At 36.8% G+C, this 15,793-nt stretch overlaps 1 protein-coding gene across 11 annotated transcripts in view; it reads left to right on the top strand.

The window, feature by feature from the left end:
- Window positions 1-15,793, top strand: part of KCNMA1 (potassium calcium-activated channel subfamily M alpha 1) — a 423,839-nt gene that overhangs the window by 106,737 nt on the left and 301,309 nt on the right. For all 11 annotated transcript variants that reach the window (XM_063405917.1, XM_063405920.1, XM_063405918.1 and 8 more), the window contains one exon: window positions 12,266-12,430. In XM_063405917.1, the coding sequence (XP_063261987.1) occupies window positions 12,266-12,430 (165 nt within the window). The remainder of the gene's footprint in view (window positions 1-12,265; window positions 12,431-15,793) is intronic.

Here is a 15,793-nt window from a genome sequence, read left to right as displayed (position 1 = left end):
TCAAAGCTACATCCAACCTGGTCTTGAACACTTCCAGAGACAGAACAACCAGAATGTCTCTGGGCAACCTGTGCCAGTGCCTGACAGCCCTTGTAAAAATCCAGGCTCCTTTTTTTTCCTTTTCTGATTGGTACTGTGCTTAAAAAAATACATCAGGGACTTTCACAGGGTTTGCTTTCATATGCTGAATACTGCTGTGGCTGATTGTAATGGGAAACACAGGGCCTTTCTGGTGAGAGCAGAGTATGAGGGCCCAGTGTTTCTCATGGCTTCAGTTGTATCTGTTTTCATAAATTGGTTGAGAGATAAGGAGACTGCATTTACCACCATACCTGCAAAGATGTTGCTGGAGATCACAGAGCAGGAGAATTGATGACATGGTGTGTACTTAAATAGTGGTTCACCAAGATCAGTTTGTGACCTGTGGAAGCAGTAGAGTTGTGTAGATTTGTTGGTGTGTGTGATGGATGTAGCAAATAGGTATAGGAAAAAAGCAGATAGAAAGTAGCTCTTTTACTGTTCTGCTGTGTGGGGAGTTTTTTCCCTGCTAGTCTTTGTTGTGTGTAATTGCTTAGAACTTTGTGTAAAACATGCTTTACTTTATAAACTATTAGTAGAGATTGGAGTTTGCTTGTAGTTTTCTGTTACTCCTGCGGTTATCTGTGTGACAAGCAATCAGTGTAAGAAAGGATTTCTGTGGATCTGAGGGATTCCAACTTAATTTTATAGATAATAGTGGTGGGTTTTTAGAGGAAATAGAATTATTTCGTCATTTTAAAATCCCATAAACTGTGAAAAGTGAATGAAGGTAAAAATTTTCCATTTCAATTTTCACAGCTCTTTCTGTTGACCCAATCAATAACAAGGAGACCTTGTTTCCATGGAGAGCCCTTTAAAATGTATTTGAAGTCAAGTTTTCTTTAAACACCACAGTACAAAAATCTGGTATATGACTTAGTCTTAAGGAAGAAGCTTCCTTCACAGAAAGTTCATTTTATTCAGCAGAAATGTTTTGCTACCTGGGGTGAGGGCCACTAGATGTTTCTAGGCAGTGGTGGTTGCCAATGTAGGCATCAGGTAAAAACTACACATCACTTTTAGTTTATTGGGCACTTTACAGATGTTAATAAATTGAAGCATTTGAATTTTGCATGCTGCATCCTATGATACCAGTGAGTACTTAGAAAGTGACCAGGAAGAAAAACATCCTTGAATCCTTTTCTTAGAGTTGTAGATCCGCAGAAGAAAATGCAATTCATGATACCTAAGACTTCTGCCTGTGTAACCTGCAGATCCCATTTGCCTTGTTAAACTACTTCATGAGGATTAAAGCCATACTTTTAAACTCAAAAGAAAGAGCTTAGCTTAGAGTTCATGCCTTCCCCTCCCCCCAATTTCCTTCAGCTGAATCCGAAATGCAGAGATATTATTTATTTCTCAAATGCATCCCCTAGTTACATGTATTACTTCAGTGTCTTGTTGCTGAATAAGCTAGAATCAGGTATTTGTAAGATGTGAATTACTGCTGTATGAATCATTACTTTTTTTTTTTACTAAGGCTTAATTAAGCCCTTTTTTCTTTAAAGAAGCAGTTAAGGTGAAATTTTTAATGTTGTATGATACTTGCATAGGGATTGTCAATGAATCTCATTCACAGATAGGATATGGGAGGGGGCACCTGCATCTTGAAAAGCTGCATGAGGTAATTATGCAGCACGGTGAATGGAGAAAGGCTCTGAAGTTGCAACTGATGAGTAGCTCAGTGAAACACATCTTGTGAATAGTGTAAAGTGTGACAGGCTGCTCTGATGAACTGTTCAATCTTTTTGCTGCTGCAAACTCTTTATCAGAACAATTAATGTGGAATTTAAAGGAGAAAATGGGATTTCTAGGCCCCATAATAGCATTATCACATTACCACAGAATTGCAAGGTATAAATAAATAAATGGCATTCAAGATTGAAATTTCTGTAGTAGCCTTTAACTCTGTTGTCTGGCATTGTCAACTTCTGCTATGACAAAGGTCGAGCAAATTAAAACTCAGTATGTGTTGGTGATTTAACAATTGTTATAATTTAACTTCTTATTCTTATTTGATCTTACAAAATGAGCTAGAAATTTAAATTGACCTATCCTCTCACCTCTGTTCAGTACCTTTTCTGCTCAGGTGACAATAACTGCCTGCTGTGTCATGCATAATTTATAGGCAGAGCGAGTGTTCAGAGGTAACATATTTTTGTAACATATGCTGTATCTGCTGGTTTGATAAATTTTGAAACCAAAAACTGCAGACTCATGAGATAGAACAATGACTGCCTTTAAGCACCTCACTGGCCCTCTGCTGCTAGTGGAACTCTGCCAGGGCTGCTTCTGAGCACTCAGGCCTCTCAGGAGCTTCAAACAGTTGCTATTTTCATTTAGAAAATGACTTATCAGAGTAGGAGCTTCACCTACAAGTTTTGGTTCAGGCAGATTCAATCCTGCCTTGAGCAGGATGCATTATGAGAGCCAAGAATGGACGCCAGGTATCTTCATTTTCCACTAGTTCAACTTCTGATTGCTTAAAAAGGCAATGTTCAATGTCAAAGTCATGCATCAATTCCTAGCAGTGCATCACTGCACACAAGAGCAGGAGATGATCTCTGTGCTGCTTTAAGTTACTCCTGTTATTTAAGGGGATGAAGTTAAGAAAGTCAAAGAGAACTCACTGGGCTTGATCTCATTCTAGATAGCATAAGTAACAATTAACGGAGATGTAATAATATTCAAGTCATCAGAAATTTGTCAGTCTTCTTCTCTCTCCTGTAGATTTCAGTCAGTATCTGTGAATTTGGAACTCCTGTGTGTGTTTCCTTGTACCATAAATATATCAGGTGCTGTATTTGTAGTCTACAAGTGCTGATACTGGCTAATTTGGATGCTAATAGTTAGTGTCTAGGAATTGAACCAAAGTAATATAAGCTACCTAAGACAAATTTAACCTGAAAGAAGAAAAATTCCTTGTAGATTAAAATCTTTGTCTGCCATGTATGCAAGGGAGTTATGAGATTCACATTACACAAAATTGTTTCCATAGCAGTGGGTAATAAATTAAGTCACATTTACTTGATTAAATAATAGCACTTACACATTTCTTACAATGTGATATAACTGGTCTTTTAGAGGGAAATGCTGAGTCTAATATAATTATTTCGAAGTAACCATTAAAACTGTTGATAAGTTGATCTGCATTTTCAGTATTTTGCGAAGTAGAGATGTGTATCTTTGCTCCAGACTTCTGCACATTTCTGTGCTCTCTGACTCCCCTCTGCACCAAGTTCCTGCAGTCTGGAAGCTGTGTGGCAGTCTGTCATCTCTGAGTGAGCCGTGTTGTGTGCTAGTAAATAGTTTTCATTACTTATTGGCTGACCTCCTGCTCTTCAAATATTTATGTGCTGCATACTGGAACTTATTTTCCTGCATCAGGATGGGCTTAGATAGGGCTTAATATCCTACAGAGAGCTGCCTTTAATTCATTGTACTTCCCTTTATGATATTAATACAATGAGAATAAATGTTATATACTACCCTTGAATCAAAAATGCCTTAGAGATTACTCTTTTATTGGATTTGGCAGATGATGGAATGCTTCTCAGGCATACTTCAAATTATTGTTACACGTGTGTTTTACGATATTACCAACCTGTTATATTTGTGAGTCTCGCAGTTATTTTTGTCCCACTGCCTTGCTCCTTCATCTTTTATGCTGTAATCTTCAAAGCCTTGTAGAAAATCATAAACCTATTTCTAAAAATGTATATGCAAATAAATTCTATTTGAGGCTAACCACTAAAGATTTCCAATAGTCCCATAAAATATTGGTGACTTGCTATTTTACTTATGAAGAAAATGCAAATGTTTAAGTCCATCCCTTTCATGTGAAAATGTTTGATTTGAGTCAAATGAAACACTCAAATTCCTGTCAGCAAATTTTTGAAGTGAAAACCTGTTCTTTCAGCTAGGGAAATGAGTGGTTAATTCCTTTTATGTAAGGACCAAAATTCGTGTTTTGGAGTAGCTGTAGTACCTTGTGCATTTTCCTTTAAGCTGGGCACTGCCTTTCCTAATCCATGGGTTCTTCATGATTTTTTGGGCAACAGAAATGTAATTTTGAGCATGTGTTCTAGTCACAGGTGCTAGCTGCCTTGTTATTCTGTATTTCACAGAAGAGGGGAAAAAATTGATTTTTGCAGTTCAGTCTAGATCTCCTTCTCTTGGATACCTCTGATAGCCCATGTGAGAGAGGATTCTGAAGTTAATGCAGTGAATGAAAACAGGTAATAATGGATAGAAACTTCCCTTCTGTGATTGAGCAGGATGGAGAAAAACACCCAACTGAAAAGATGCTGTGGAGTTTGGCTGCACTGACAAAGCAGTTTGATGCTTATTTTGTAAATGGTGCTTGAGTATATCTTGTAGTGAAATAAACTTTCTGCTTTTGGAACATTTTAATGACTTATTTGACTATTCCTGCCAATGAATAGTTATTTCATTAGTTTTCTTACTGCTGGATCTATCACATAGATTTTAATTTGTAAAAACTGCTCTTGTAATCTAGATCCTATACATCAGAAAAGATTTACTAGTAGTACTTCTTTTAAAATCAGAAGAAATTAAATGTGTTATTTTTCTATTTTTCCTCCTTTCATGGTAGAAAAAAGTGCCAAGGGGTAATGACTGAAAATCTTGGAACTGTGTATTACTTAATGTTAACAACAACAAATAAATTACAAGCAATCAACTAGAGTACTTCCTGTAATCAAGATAAACATGTTAGGTAATTTTCCCACTGTTTCTTACTTTTTTCCTCATTTTTGAGACTGTTTTCACCCATTTATGAAGCACTTTGAGACTTTTGGATAAATATTGAAAGTGTTTTGTCATCTGTGACAGATATTTCTCACTTGATAGGATACAGGTAATTTGGCAGTCTTGATTTCATGGCAACATCTGTATCAATTCTATTTTCAATTGTATGCTAACTTTGATTTGCCTTCTGGGAGGAAGATGGGAGGAAACAAAACAGGAGGATAACAGAAGATGCATGGACCTTTCTGTCCTTCTCTGTGCTTTTCTATTAAGGAACCCTTCTCTATATTTTCAGTAGCTCAGTCCCATCTAAAATTGCTTCATATATTTTTGCAAGTTTAGTTTCTATAGCATTTAAGGCTAATCTACCTAAAGGACTTCGAGAAATGTTTTTTTCAAGACTTATCTCAATATAAGGCTTGAACCACAGAAAATACTGTTAAAGACTAATGCCTTACATGGTAATTGTCTGGTTTGCTTAATGCATGTATTTCTGTGGTGTGTAGGGACCAAAGAATAATGAAATGTGTCATTTCATTTAAATTTAGTGCCCCCATTTATAAAGTGAAATGCTTGTTTGCCCTCTGGTCTGCTACTTTTTAATTGAAAGGGCCTTCAGAGACTATTTTAATGTGATAATAATTTCGTCTTTGTAGAGGAAATTAATAAGAAATGCTCTGCTAAATATAAAAAAAGGGATATAAATTTACAGGCTGGGTATTAGTTTGATGTTTTGTGAAATATTCTCAGTGAATAGTTTTAACCTGTACATCACTGACTAGTCCTATTTTTTTGTTTACTTATATGTTGTAGACAGTAAGTTCACTTGTTACGTAATCTTATGGCAAGTTCAGAGGTTATTTATTTCTAATAAGGTGGTCTGATATATGATCAGAAGCTACAAAAGAAAACTTAATTTTATTTTTATCATTAAATTAACATGAAGTTATTCATCCAAACAACTTATAATTGAAAGCTTACATAACTGTTGATATAAACTCCTGCTAAATTGAACCAATCATGTTTTTGAAAAGCACCTTTTGTCTGTTTGATCGTGTGTAAGTTTGCAATGACTTTGTCCTTTTTCATTTCCATATATTCTCTGGAGTTCCTAATTACTTCTCTTCTACACATCTGTCTTAATATGTTTAATTGTCTTGTATAGCTAGTGTAACAGTCTTTACCAGTAGGTTTTTAGCATGTTTTACTTCGTGATTTCACTTAGATTGTGCTTGCCTTGTCTGTCTTTGTGTAATACCAGGACACCTAAAATCCTACATATATTTATCTTTATAAGATCCCTATGCCACAGAAGCTGTTGTTGCTCTTGTTTTATAGCTGCAGGGTGAAGGCATGAAGGGATTAGACAGTGTGGCTTAGGAGTTTCAAAATTTGATAGAGCAGGGTCCAGCATGCCTCTCAGTTCTTAGGCTGGTATGGAAATCAGCCAGACAGTTTATCAGTTATTTGGAGGTACTGTTTCACATCAATGGAAGTGTTACGTTACAACACTTCCATTAATGTGTAAAAATTTTTAATCTTTGAAATGAATCTTTTTGTACTTTCTTGAGATTTCAGATAACGTAGGTGTCTGCTGTTTTATATTCTTAAGTGAGAACCATACCCAGGAACCCTTCATTTGACAGACTGTTGTGCTATTTGTGGAATCATGGGTGGAACACTGTATTTTACTAGTCTATTTGCTCTTGTCTCTCAGGTCAAGGTTTTAGAATTAATTCCTTTACTGCAGCAATTTTTGTCAGTCAAAGCAATGATGTGAAAAGGAAATTTTATACAAGTAAACTGTACCAGAAATATGAAAGGCACAGAACATTGAAATCTGTGAGGATTGCTGAGGGTGTGCACAAATGCGACAGAGAAGCTGGTCACTGCAAGAAGAGGGGAAAAAAAAGGGTTTTCTTGTGGCCAGCACAGAAAGTAAGGCTCTGGCTGTAAGTCAGGCCTGGCAAGATGCTTCTCAGAAATCCCTTGGGAATGCAAAAAACAGAGTATAGCATCTCAGTCTTAAACGAATAAGAAAACCTTTGTGTTCTATTTTTGCCTTATTTTTCTTCGTCTTCCAAATTTGTAAACAAATTATAGGGCTTGTGAATATTTTATGAGAGCAAAATGCTGGGTTATCTCATCAGTCATGTTTTCCACAGGTCATTCTGGTTCTTCTATTCAGTGAAAGGAATGATGTTTGTCTAGGTATCAATAATTAATCCTTTGAAACAAGTCAAACCATAGCTACAGTATGATAACTGACGTCAATGTAACCTAATATTCAAAGAAATGCTGTGGATAGGCCAGTTTAGAAGTACCTCTTACCTCACATTTGGTTACTTTACTCTTTGCTTACTCTTTCCTACTAGTCTGACTCTTGCAAGGTGTTTAAAGGGCTCCATGAAGCTGTTTATTTCTCATGTTGCCATTTTGTTTATTAATATTCCAGTGGAAACTTGTGTTTCCTAAGCTGTACTAGAACAGGTGAACAGCTTCAGGGGTTTTTGCTTGTTTTTAGCTCTGGATGAGCCGGTGCTTAGTAACTATTAAGATGGAGATTATGGATGGTAACTATATCTGATAGAAGGTATCTGCCATGGCAGCGTATTCAGTAGGCACCTGAAGTCCTAGCATTGACTGTGCATTGCCCAGCTTCAGAGAATCCAGCATAATATGGTTTTATATAAGTTTAAGACCCCTATTTGGAGATATCAAAGTGAGTGTATTGAAAGACATGGAATTAAATTTTTGATAGAAGTCTAATAATTTTAAACACAGTGTTTCAGACATTTGCCCAAGACAAAGGAGAGGAAGTCTCACATGCAAAATTATTCCTCTTGACATAGCACCTCTTGGTAGCTTTGGGGAAACAGGTGAATGAAAAGGAAAGGAACATAAATATGGATTCCTAGTTTGTAAGAATGGCCCTTATCCTATGTTGGTAATGTGATATAAAATATTTCCTAAAATGCCAGGCTCTAGGAATGCCATGCTGTTAATTGAAGGGCAGTTAACAGAGATGAAATTGCTATTTACTGGCATTATAAAAGCAGCCTTTTCCTAACTGCTCCAAACTGTATTTTCTTATTGTATTACTACTGCGTGCATTAACCTAGGAGTAGCTCCCATTCTGAGAGGCCCTTTCTCATCTCGTCTAGAGTAGAGTTCAAAGGCCAATACTGTGTTGGCCTCACTGGTGTTACTGTTTTTAAACATCTGATAAATCGAGCATACTACTTTTTCCTGAGTGATGTGGGCATGACTCAGTGCTCTGTATCTCATTAAAGGTGATACTTAATGATTTTTGTCTGATTTTCAGCTAGTTACATGTTAGGTAAATGAGATTATCTAATCATTTTCTTTGTTTCACCACACTTCAACCCAGGTCTTTCCCTCACATTGACTGGCTGTTTCATATGTTTTTAAACATATTTTAACAAGATACAAAGTTTTTTCAGTACCATACACCAGAGAGTGCATTCCAGGTTGTCTTAATGGTGTCCTATGTTTTTAGGCCCTTTAAAAGCACAGATCATTCTTAGATTGTTTTAAGGTTTCATAAGAATTTTCTGATTTTATTTTCTGTTGTCCTGAGTTCTTGGATGAGGTGTCTGTGCAGTGATTGAATGTTTGTATAGATATTTTTGAGGTGAAATGGAAAAGGCAGGACTACATTTCAAAAACTGTTAACAGTTTCTGAGTGAATTTTGCCTTTTATGTTCTTCTTTCTTAAGGTGACTGTGCTCAAGAATCCCAGAACTTATGTAATCTAAATCAATATTTCTTGCTGAAAATAGAAGACAAACTATTGAAGTTTCTGGTCCAGGTCTGTGTTAAGCCAGTGTAGAACACTGAGTACTGATTCCTGTACACACCAAGTCATCACGCTCTTTTCCATTTAGTCATTAAGTTCAGGAAATATGTATTTCACAATATACTGCATCTCACTGGATCTACCTGCATGTTCTTGTCATCAAGTAATTAAAATAATGAAAACTGGTAAGCACAGTGGGTAAAGATCCCTTACTTATGTTCAACTTGTAAATAATTAAGCAACTATCATCATGGTCATGTTATTATTTTAAGCACCTTTTTCAGGTGTTGGTGTTGGTTACACAATGCTTTGAAATGAGGAAATAGCAATGAAACAAGACTATACACTTAATAACAGGACTGAATTTTATGTTCAATATAAAAAAAAGCAGCCCTTAAACCTTCTTTAGTGATCTTTGCACAATTGCATAATGACTTAGGGATGAACTTTTCCCAATACTTAACAGCCAATTAAGTAAGATAAAAGGCTGGCCATGCAGATGAAAAATATAAAATGTCCCAACTGAATACAAATATTACATAACAGCAGCTAATCTGCATATTAATTATAGCTACAATAATGGCAAGGGCTAGGCTGATTATGAGATTCTGTTCCAAATCATACTTGGCAGGGGATGATTGTTTTACTTAAATTTTAATTAAGAAATAATATGGTAGGGAGATTTTAATGGGGGTGAAATAAGTAGTATAAATACAGAAATATAGCCATTCAAATGTATTAAAGACTTTAATACCTTTAGAGAATCAAATACTAAAAGATTTGTCATGTTTTACTGCTCTATTCTATTGGCAACCAAAAGTCAATACAGTAAAAGAACTGCAGGTTATGGAAACTGTTTCAAAATATAAAAGCTACCTTTCTCTTTTGATTAAGTAAATTGCCTACTGTTTCATTTGAGTGCTAGGTTATTTTAAATTATTTTTATGTCTTATGAGCAATCACATCTATTGACAAGAAGATTGGGTGTAAGGAACATGTACACAATAAAAAAATCTTCTAACCTTAACACTTACAAGTTTACTAACATAAAATTGACTTTTGCATTCAGCTTTTTGTTCAGTGATCTGTAGTTCTCTGACTTTCTATAGCAAGGTTGTGAGGATTTTTAGCAAGGTGTGCATTTGTGCACCTTTAAACAAGGTTTTCTGGGTGAAAAGATCAAAAAAGACTGATTTCTTCCTGATTCTGCCAGTGACTTCTCTAGTGGCTGAGTTAGACACCTAATCACCACCTCAGTTTCTTATCTGAGAGGAAGAGATAATTATACCTCTTTACTATGAAAACCACATAAATTCATTCAGTATAAACTTGAACAGAGTATGAAAGCTGACTGTGCAATTCAGAGGAGGACCGTGGAGCAAAAGGTGGTGTGTGAAGCTTACAGGTCAGAAAGACAAGCTCTAGCAGTTACAAAAGGCAGAGAAACTGGTGGGAGGAGGGAGGAAATCTCACCTGTGTTGTTTTAGGCAGTCTGTAGCTGTCTGGACTGTGGGGCTCCTGTGGCCCGGGGCCCGCCCCGCACCTTGGCTGGGGTGGTGGGACACGGCCCTGGCCTGGAGCCTTCCTGGCCAGCCCGGGATGGCAGCCTGGGGTCGGGCCAGGGGAACAGGCTGTGGGCTCACCAGGGCTGGGAAGGACGGGCTGAAAGGTGTCCTGGGTGTCAGAGTCAGCAGAGACCCTGGGGACAGCAGCTAGGACAGTGAGGCCTTGGAGATTTGTCTAGGTTGCCTAAGCTCCCATATTGTTTGGAGTACAGAGCCCAGTTTTCTCTTTGCTGGTTTATAATCAAAACCCTCATGGTGAAGGCATTTCTTTGGGGCCGATGGCTGTGGGTTTGTGCTGCTTTGGGTGCCCGGCTGGCTCCAGCCAGGCACTGCCTCGTTCCGTGCCGTTCGTCGCTGTCCTCGGCAGTGAGCTCATTCCTGTAGGTTGTGCTCTGTGCGTGTGCAGCACAGGATGTGTCTTTCAATAATGCCGAGTGCAAAACATCTGATTCACCGTGTCCAAATTTGTCAGTGGATGAGGTCCGGTTATGCAAATACAAAGTAATTTTAAACTTCTGTTGCGTTATTTGCTTGGGAAGTGCACTGAATTAGTGTTGTAACTCTGAATAATTTGTTATCATCAATATAGTAACATCACACTGTGCTGTACTCGCTAGTAAGAACATGGAGCCTGCTTTCTGTGGGGGAAACTAACAGAGAAAAAAGAATCTCATTAGCCAATTAAGTTGCAATGTTGAGCTTCTCTAAAAACAATTGTTGGTCTCCATATTACATTTTTGGTGTTGTTCTGCTGTTCTTTGCAGACAGAAGCAATGAAATTGCTTTACTAGCTCAGTGGTACTCTCAGGAAGTGCCTGTACCCTTATGTCTGGCTGTGTCTTCAAGGCCATCTCAGACCTATGGGTTTTGACCATCACAGGATTGTATTTCTGCTATAGCAATAGTCACATAACCAGCATCAAGCATCTTTGCTTGTGTAAAGATATTCCAAAGGGGATTAATGGCAAGCGATTTCCTGCTTAGTGGCCTACAGACAGGTAATCTATAAACAATATCTTCCAAGCTGTTGGTCTGTGCAGAGTGCTTGGAACACTAATGCAGATCTAGTGCTCAGAACTTGCTTCAGCACTGAATTTTGCTGCCTCTGCTATTTTTCGTTAGCATAACTTGTCAAGTATTCAGGAAGTCATTAGTATTATGCTGCCACCAAAGGCATGCTCATGGCACAGTCTGATACTCTGCATGTGATGTGATTTAAACCATCCATGCTGGCTTTTCCTGTCGTTTCCCTTGATGTTTGTGCAGCACTCATGACTGTAGCACATCTCAGGCAGTTACAGAGCACAACATCTTTGCTGCAGCATCCATGAGAGACCGATATGAATTCCAGTGCATGTGACTCATCAGAGAGCTTGATGCAGCTGAGGCTCCTCTAATTTCTAGCTCTTCATTCTGTGAGAGCCACTTACTGACAGAATAGTGCCTGTGGTATATTAAACACTTTCATTGAAACACAGGTTCACTGATAGCATGGCAGCTCCCTGCAGATTCTTTATGATGGATTTTATTCCCCTCACACTTGATAATTGCTGTCTTGTTACATCATGCTTCTTGGTGAAGGTTTACTCAGATACTTAATTATAGTGATAGGAAATTAAAATTGTACATAAATTGTGTTCACACCTAGTATGTATGATTTTGAACTGATGCATCAAAAGGTCTTTCAGTGTATGTCTGACAAATTCATTTCTGTGTAGCTCTGTAATTACGTACAGAGCTGTTGTCAATTATGTTGCTTGTAACAAAGGAACATATAGTATATTTGGTGTTGAGTATATGTTTCCAAGATGTAATGTCAAGGACAGTATTATTATCTAGTTAGCCTGGTACCTTACAGAATATTTCTGTTTCTCTGATTTCTGAAGAGATGAAGAGAGGTCCTTAATTTCACCTAGCAGGGATCCAGGAAGACAGATTTTCTGGTTTTTATAGCAGTTCTTGGCTCTACCTATGTACTGGCTTTCACTGTCAAATTGCTAAATGTTAACTAACCCAAATACTTACTTTGCAGGAGGCCCAGAAGATCAATGGTGGTGGAGATACACAGGCAGATGGAGCCTGCAAACCAACAGATGAAAAAGAGGAGAATGTGGCAGCAGAAGTGGGATGGATGACGTCTGTGAAGGATTGGGCAGGAGTCATGATATCTGCCCAGACATTAACTGGCAGAGTACTTGTAAGTTTTCTATGATTTTCTACGTTTTTATTTTAAAGACCGTTTTTAAGGAGCACTGTGTTCCAGCATTAGTGGAGGATTTTTGATTGCTTTGTTGCATCAGCACTGAGTCGATCCCAATTTTCTCTGTAAATAGCAGGCGAATTCCCACTGCAAGAGAGAGGCAGAGACAGCAGCTAAGAAAAACTGACTGCCAGTCCATTCCCCAGCCTATTTCACTAGTCTAGTGCCGTGATTTTGAACTACAAACAGCAAATTGATTAATTTCGTTTTAAAACTATAGACCTCTTTTGCCTGAAAGTAAAATTGTGCTTGGAAGAACAGAAGCAAATTTGGAAAATAGGCCCAGTGTCACAAATGTAGAGAGTGGTCAGAACTGTAAAGCAAAGACAAGACTGAATTGGCTATGTAATGAGATTTGTGATATATTCCGTAGACTAATAATGATTTTATATTCTCTTCATGTTTTTCTTTATTGGCATAGAAATCCTTCAAACCTGTGAGTAGTTATGTATCAAATGGAGACAGATGATAACATGTGGTTTAAAGGGAAAAAATGTTTTAGTTTTATTAAAACATAAAATTTAAACATAATTGCTTTGGAGCATTGTCAAATACTAAAATGCGAAAGTTTTCTGTGGAGTTCACTGAAGTAAAAAGTGTCTCCTATGTAATTTTGATTAGATTTCTTTTAGAATGCGCTTACAACTAGAAGCTAAAATCACATTTAAAACTTCAGAGAATCCCAGTGAAACTTTGTAACTAATTTGGATTAAACTGAAAAGATTTGTGTCTTTGATTGTTAACTTTGGTTAGGAGATATTTTAGGGTGAGTCAGTTTTGGGCTATAGAGTAATTATTTAGATGGGTGAAGGAATGGAGGAGAAGAAAAGAGATTGTATTTCTTAATCAAGCCTTCTACAGCAAAAAGTTGAGGTGACTTAATTGCCACTGTATTGTTTGTTTCTGCTTGAAGAGTATTTTGATTATTTTTCCTAAAAATACAATTCTTTGCTTTTTTTACTGTTAGTTGCTGACTTTTATCAATAGCTGGAAAGCGTGTTCCCTTGGTGCTTTTAGCACTACATGTCTCCTATGTGCAGCTGCCATATTGACAGTATTTTAGTGATTGTCTTCTAAAAAATGGCATTTTGTATGTTTCCTGGCATCTTCAGCATTAAAAATGAAAAACCTTCAAGTCATGTTTCTAGTTCCAATTTACATATCAAGGCTAGAAATCCCCAAACCCAGAGTCCTCTGCTCCCACCTCTGCAGTCAGAAGTTGCCCTGTGTTGATTTTACTGGGCTATATGTGAACACAGATACAAACCAACAATTGGGACCAAAACCTAATATACATAATGTAAAATGCATATTCCTTCATTGTAGTGGGAAAACTTACTCAACCATGTTTGACTTCATTTTTTTCCTTGTTTGTTTTTGTTTTTTGTTTTTTGGGTTTTTTTTTTTAAGTTTAATATTGCATTTTATAAAGGACCAGCTGGCCAATGTCACTGGGTTAGGTTATTTCTGAGAGTATATTTATAGGCTTGTCAAGGTATAACAGCACATATTTTGCACATCTGGGTTTATCAATATGCCTGACCATCTGAGAAATAAGTAGCAATGCATGGAACCTCTAAGTTAATTTTGGTCAGTTTAGAAAACAAGGTACATTTATTTTAATATAGTACTTGTCAAATTCAGTATTTGAATTGACAGGATATAATTTATGGAGGATTATTTCCAGAATGGAACATTTGGCTGTTCATTTAATCTTGACTTTCTGAGAATATTTGCTAAAGGTTAACTGCTTCAATGAAAATTCATACTAGAGGGTAATATTCTCATTATTTTTAGATATAGGATGTTCTGAGATCAAATCAATGTTTACATTGAAGTGTATTGATTGAACATATTAGAAATTAATCATGGATTACTACTAATTTAATACAGTTTACAAGCTACTATATTTCTGAATTGAAGTGCAGAATTTGTTTTTCCTCTGAAGAAAAAGAATTGGTGATTTCATAGTTCTCTGAAATCAAAATTGTACGAGATATCTGCAGCTAAAAAAATATGTAGTGCACTTTTACTCTGTGAGTTTAAATGAAAATTAATATTATACATCCAGTGTTTATAAAAAAGTTTAGGAAGAGTCCAGTGAAGATGGACCTGGGAAAAGAGTTAAAACTGAAGTTCAGTTCAGTGTGATTATCTGAAGGCTATTGTGGGACTGCTGCCTGGGTTTATTTGAGAAGTGAGGGAGATAAGTTAGCGCAGCGTGAAACACACATCAGTGTAAAGTAGAAGCTTATTTGTGCTTTCTGCTCATGGGAAAAACTCCCATCATTATTCTTACCTGGACAGGCATTTTCTTCACCATGAGCCTTAGTGGAATGTCAAGTGCTGTTTGTGGAATCTAAAAGGGCTCCTTTTTGGAACTCTTTTGGTTCTGTCACCATATCTTTAACGTGTCTGATCTAGCTTTTATTTCTTCTTTAGTAACCTTACAAAACAGTTTTCTAATATATTGTATTAGTTTCTCTAGGTGCTTTGTGACTACTGAAACAAATATTTAAGTAGTGGGTGCTCCCATAATTACCTCTGTAATTTTTAAACTTTCTGGCTACCCACAGGTGAAGAAAATAAGGGCCAACAGTATGGAAAATACAAGACAAACATACATGGTTAGAAGGTTATAACTTTGTACTGTAGTACAAGATTGGACATTTACATTGACATCAGACCATTTGTACGATTCTCTAGTGAAATAAAATATTTCTATTTATACAACAGATGCAGACTTGAAGGCCTTAGGCAACATTGTAGCCATAGAACTACTTGAAAAATTTTAAGTCAGAAGATAATTCTTTTTCCAATATAATTTACAAAATCATGTATTTTAGTGCATCTGCTGGAAAGTAAGGGATGTTGTTTGTAATTCATGGTCTGGGTCATTGGAGACAATGAATTAAACTATTTAATCCATTCAGAGACAAACACTGAAGTCTTGGATAGAGATGATTCTCCTCCACACTAGTTTTCTTAAAAATGTTTAATTCATTGCTGGTTGTGAGGGAAGGAAGGGTTCTGTACCTGAAATGAGTGTTAAGAAAACCCAACCATATTTGTCACCTCCTCTACTCCCATTTCATTCATTAGAAGGAAAATTACATTTAAAGACTAAACAAAGAGGAGAAATAAAAACCTTTCTGTTGTTGGGAGCATCATGAGAAGTGGCAAATGGAGATTTTAAATAGTTAAACTATTGAATTTTCAAAGCATTTCACCGTCACTTGCTTATCATCATGTCAACTGTTTCCTAGCCTGTAATTCTTGTCTTGTAAGAGATGTAAAAGT

This window comes from Prinia subflava, chromosome 9, assembly GCF_021018805.1.
Source record: "Prinia subflava isolate CZ2003 ecotype Zambia chromosome 9, Cam_Psub_1.2, whole genome shotgun sequence".
Classification (NCBI taxonomy): Eukaryota; Metazoa; Chordata; class Aves; order Passeriformes; family Cisticolidae; genus Prinia; species Prinia subflava.
The sequence above is the reverse complement of the archived record's forward strand: the minus strand, read 5'-3'. Positions and strand labels throughout refer to the sequence as shown.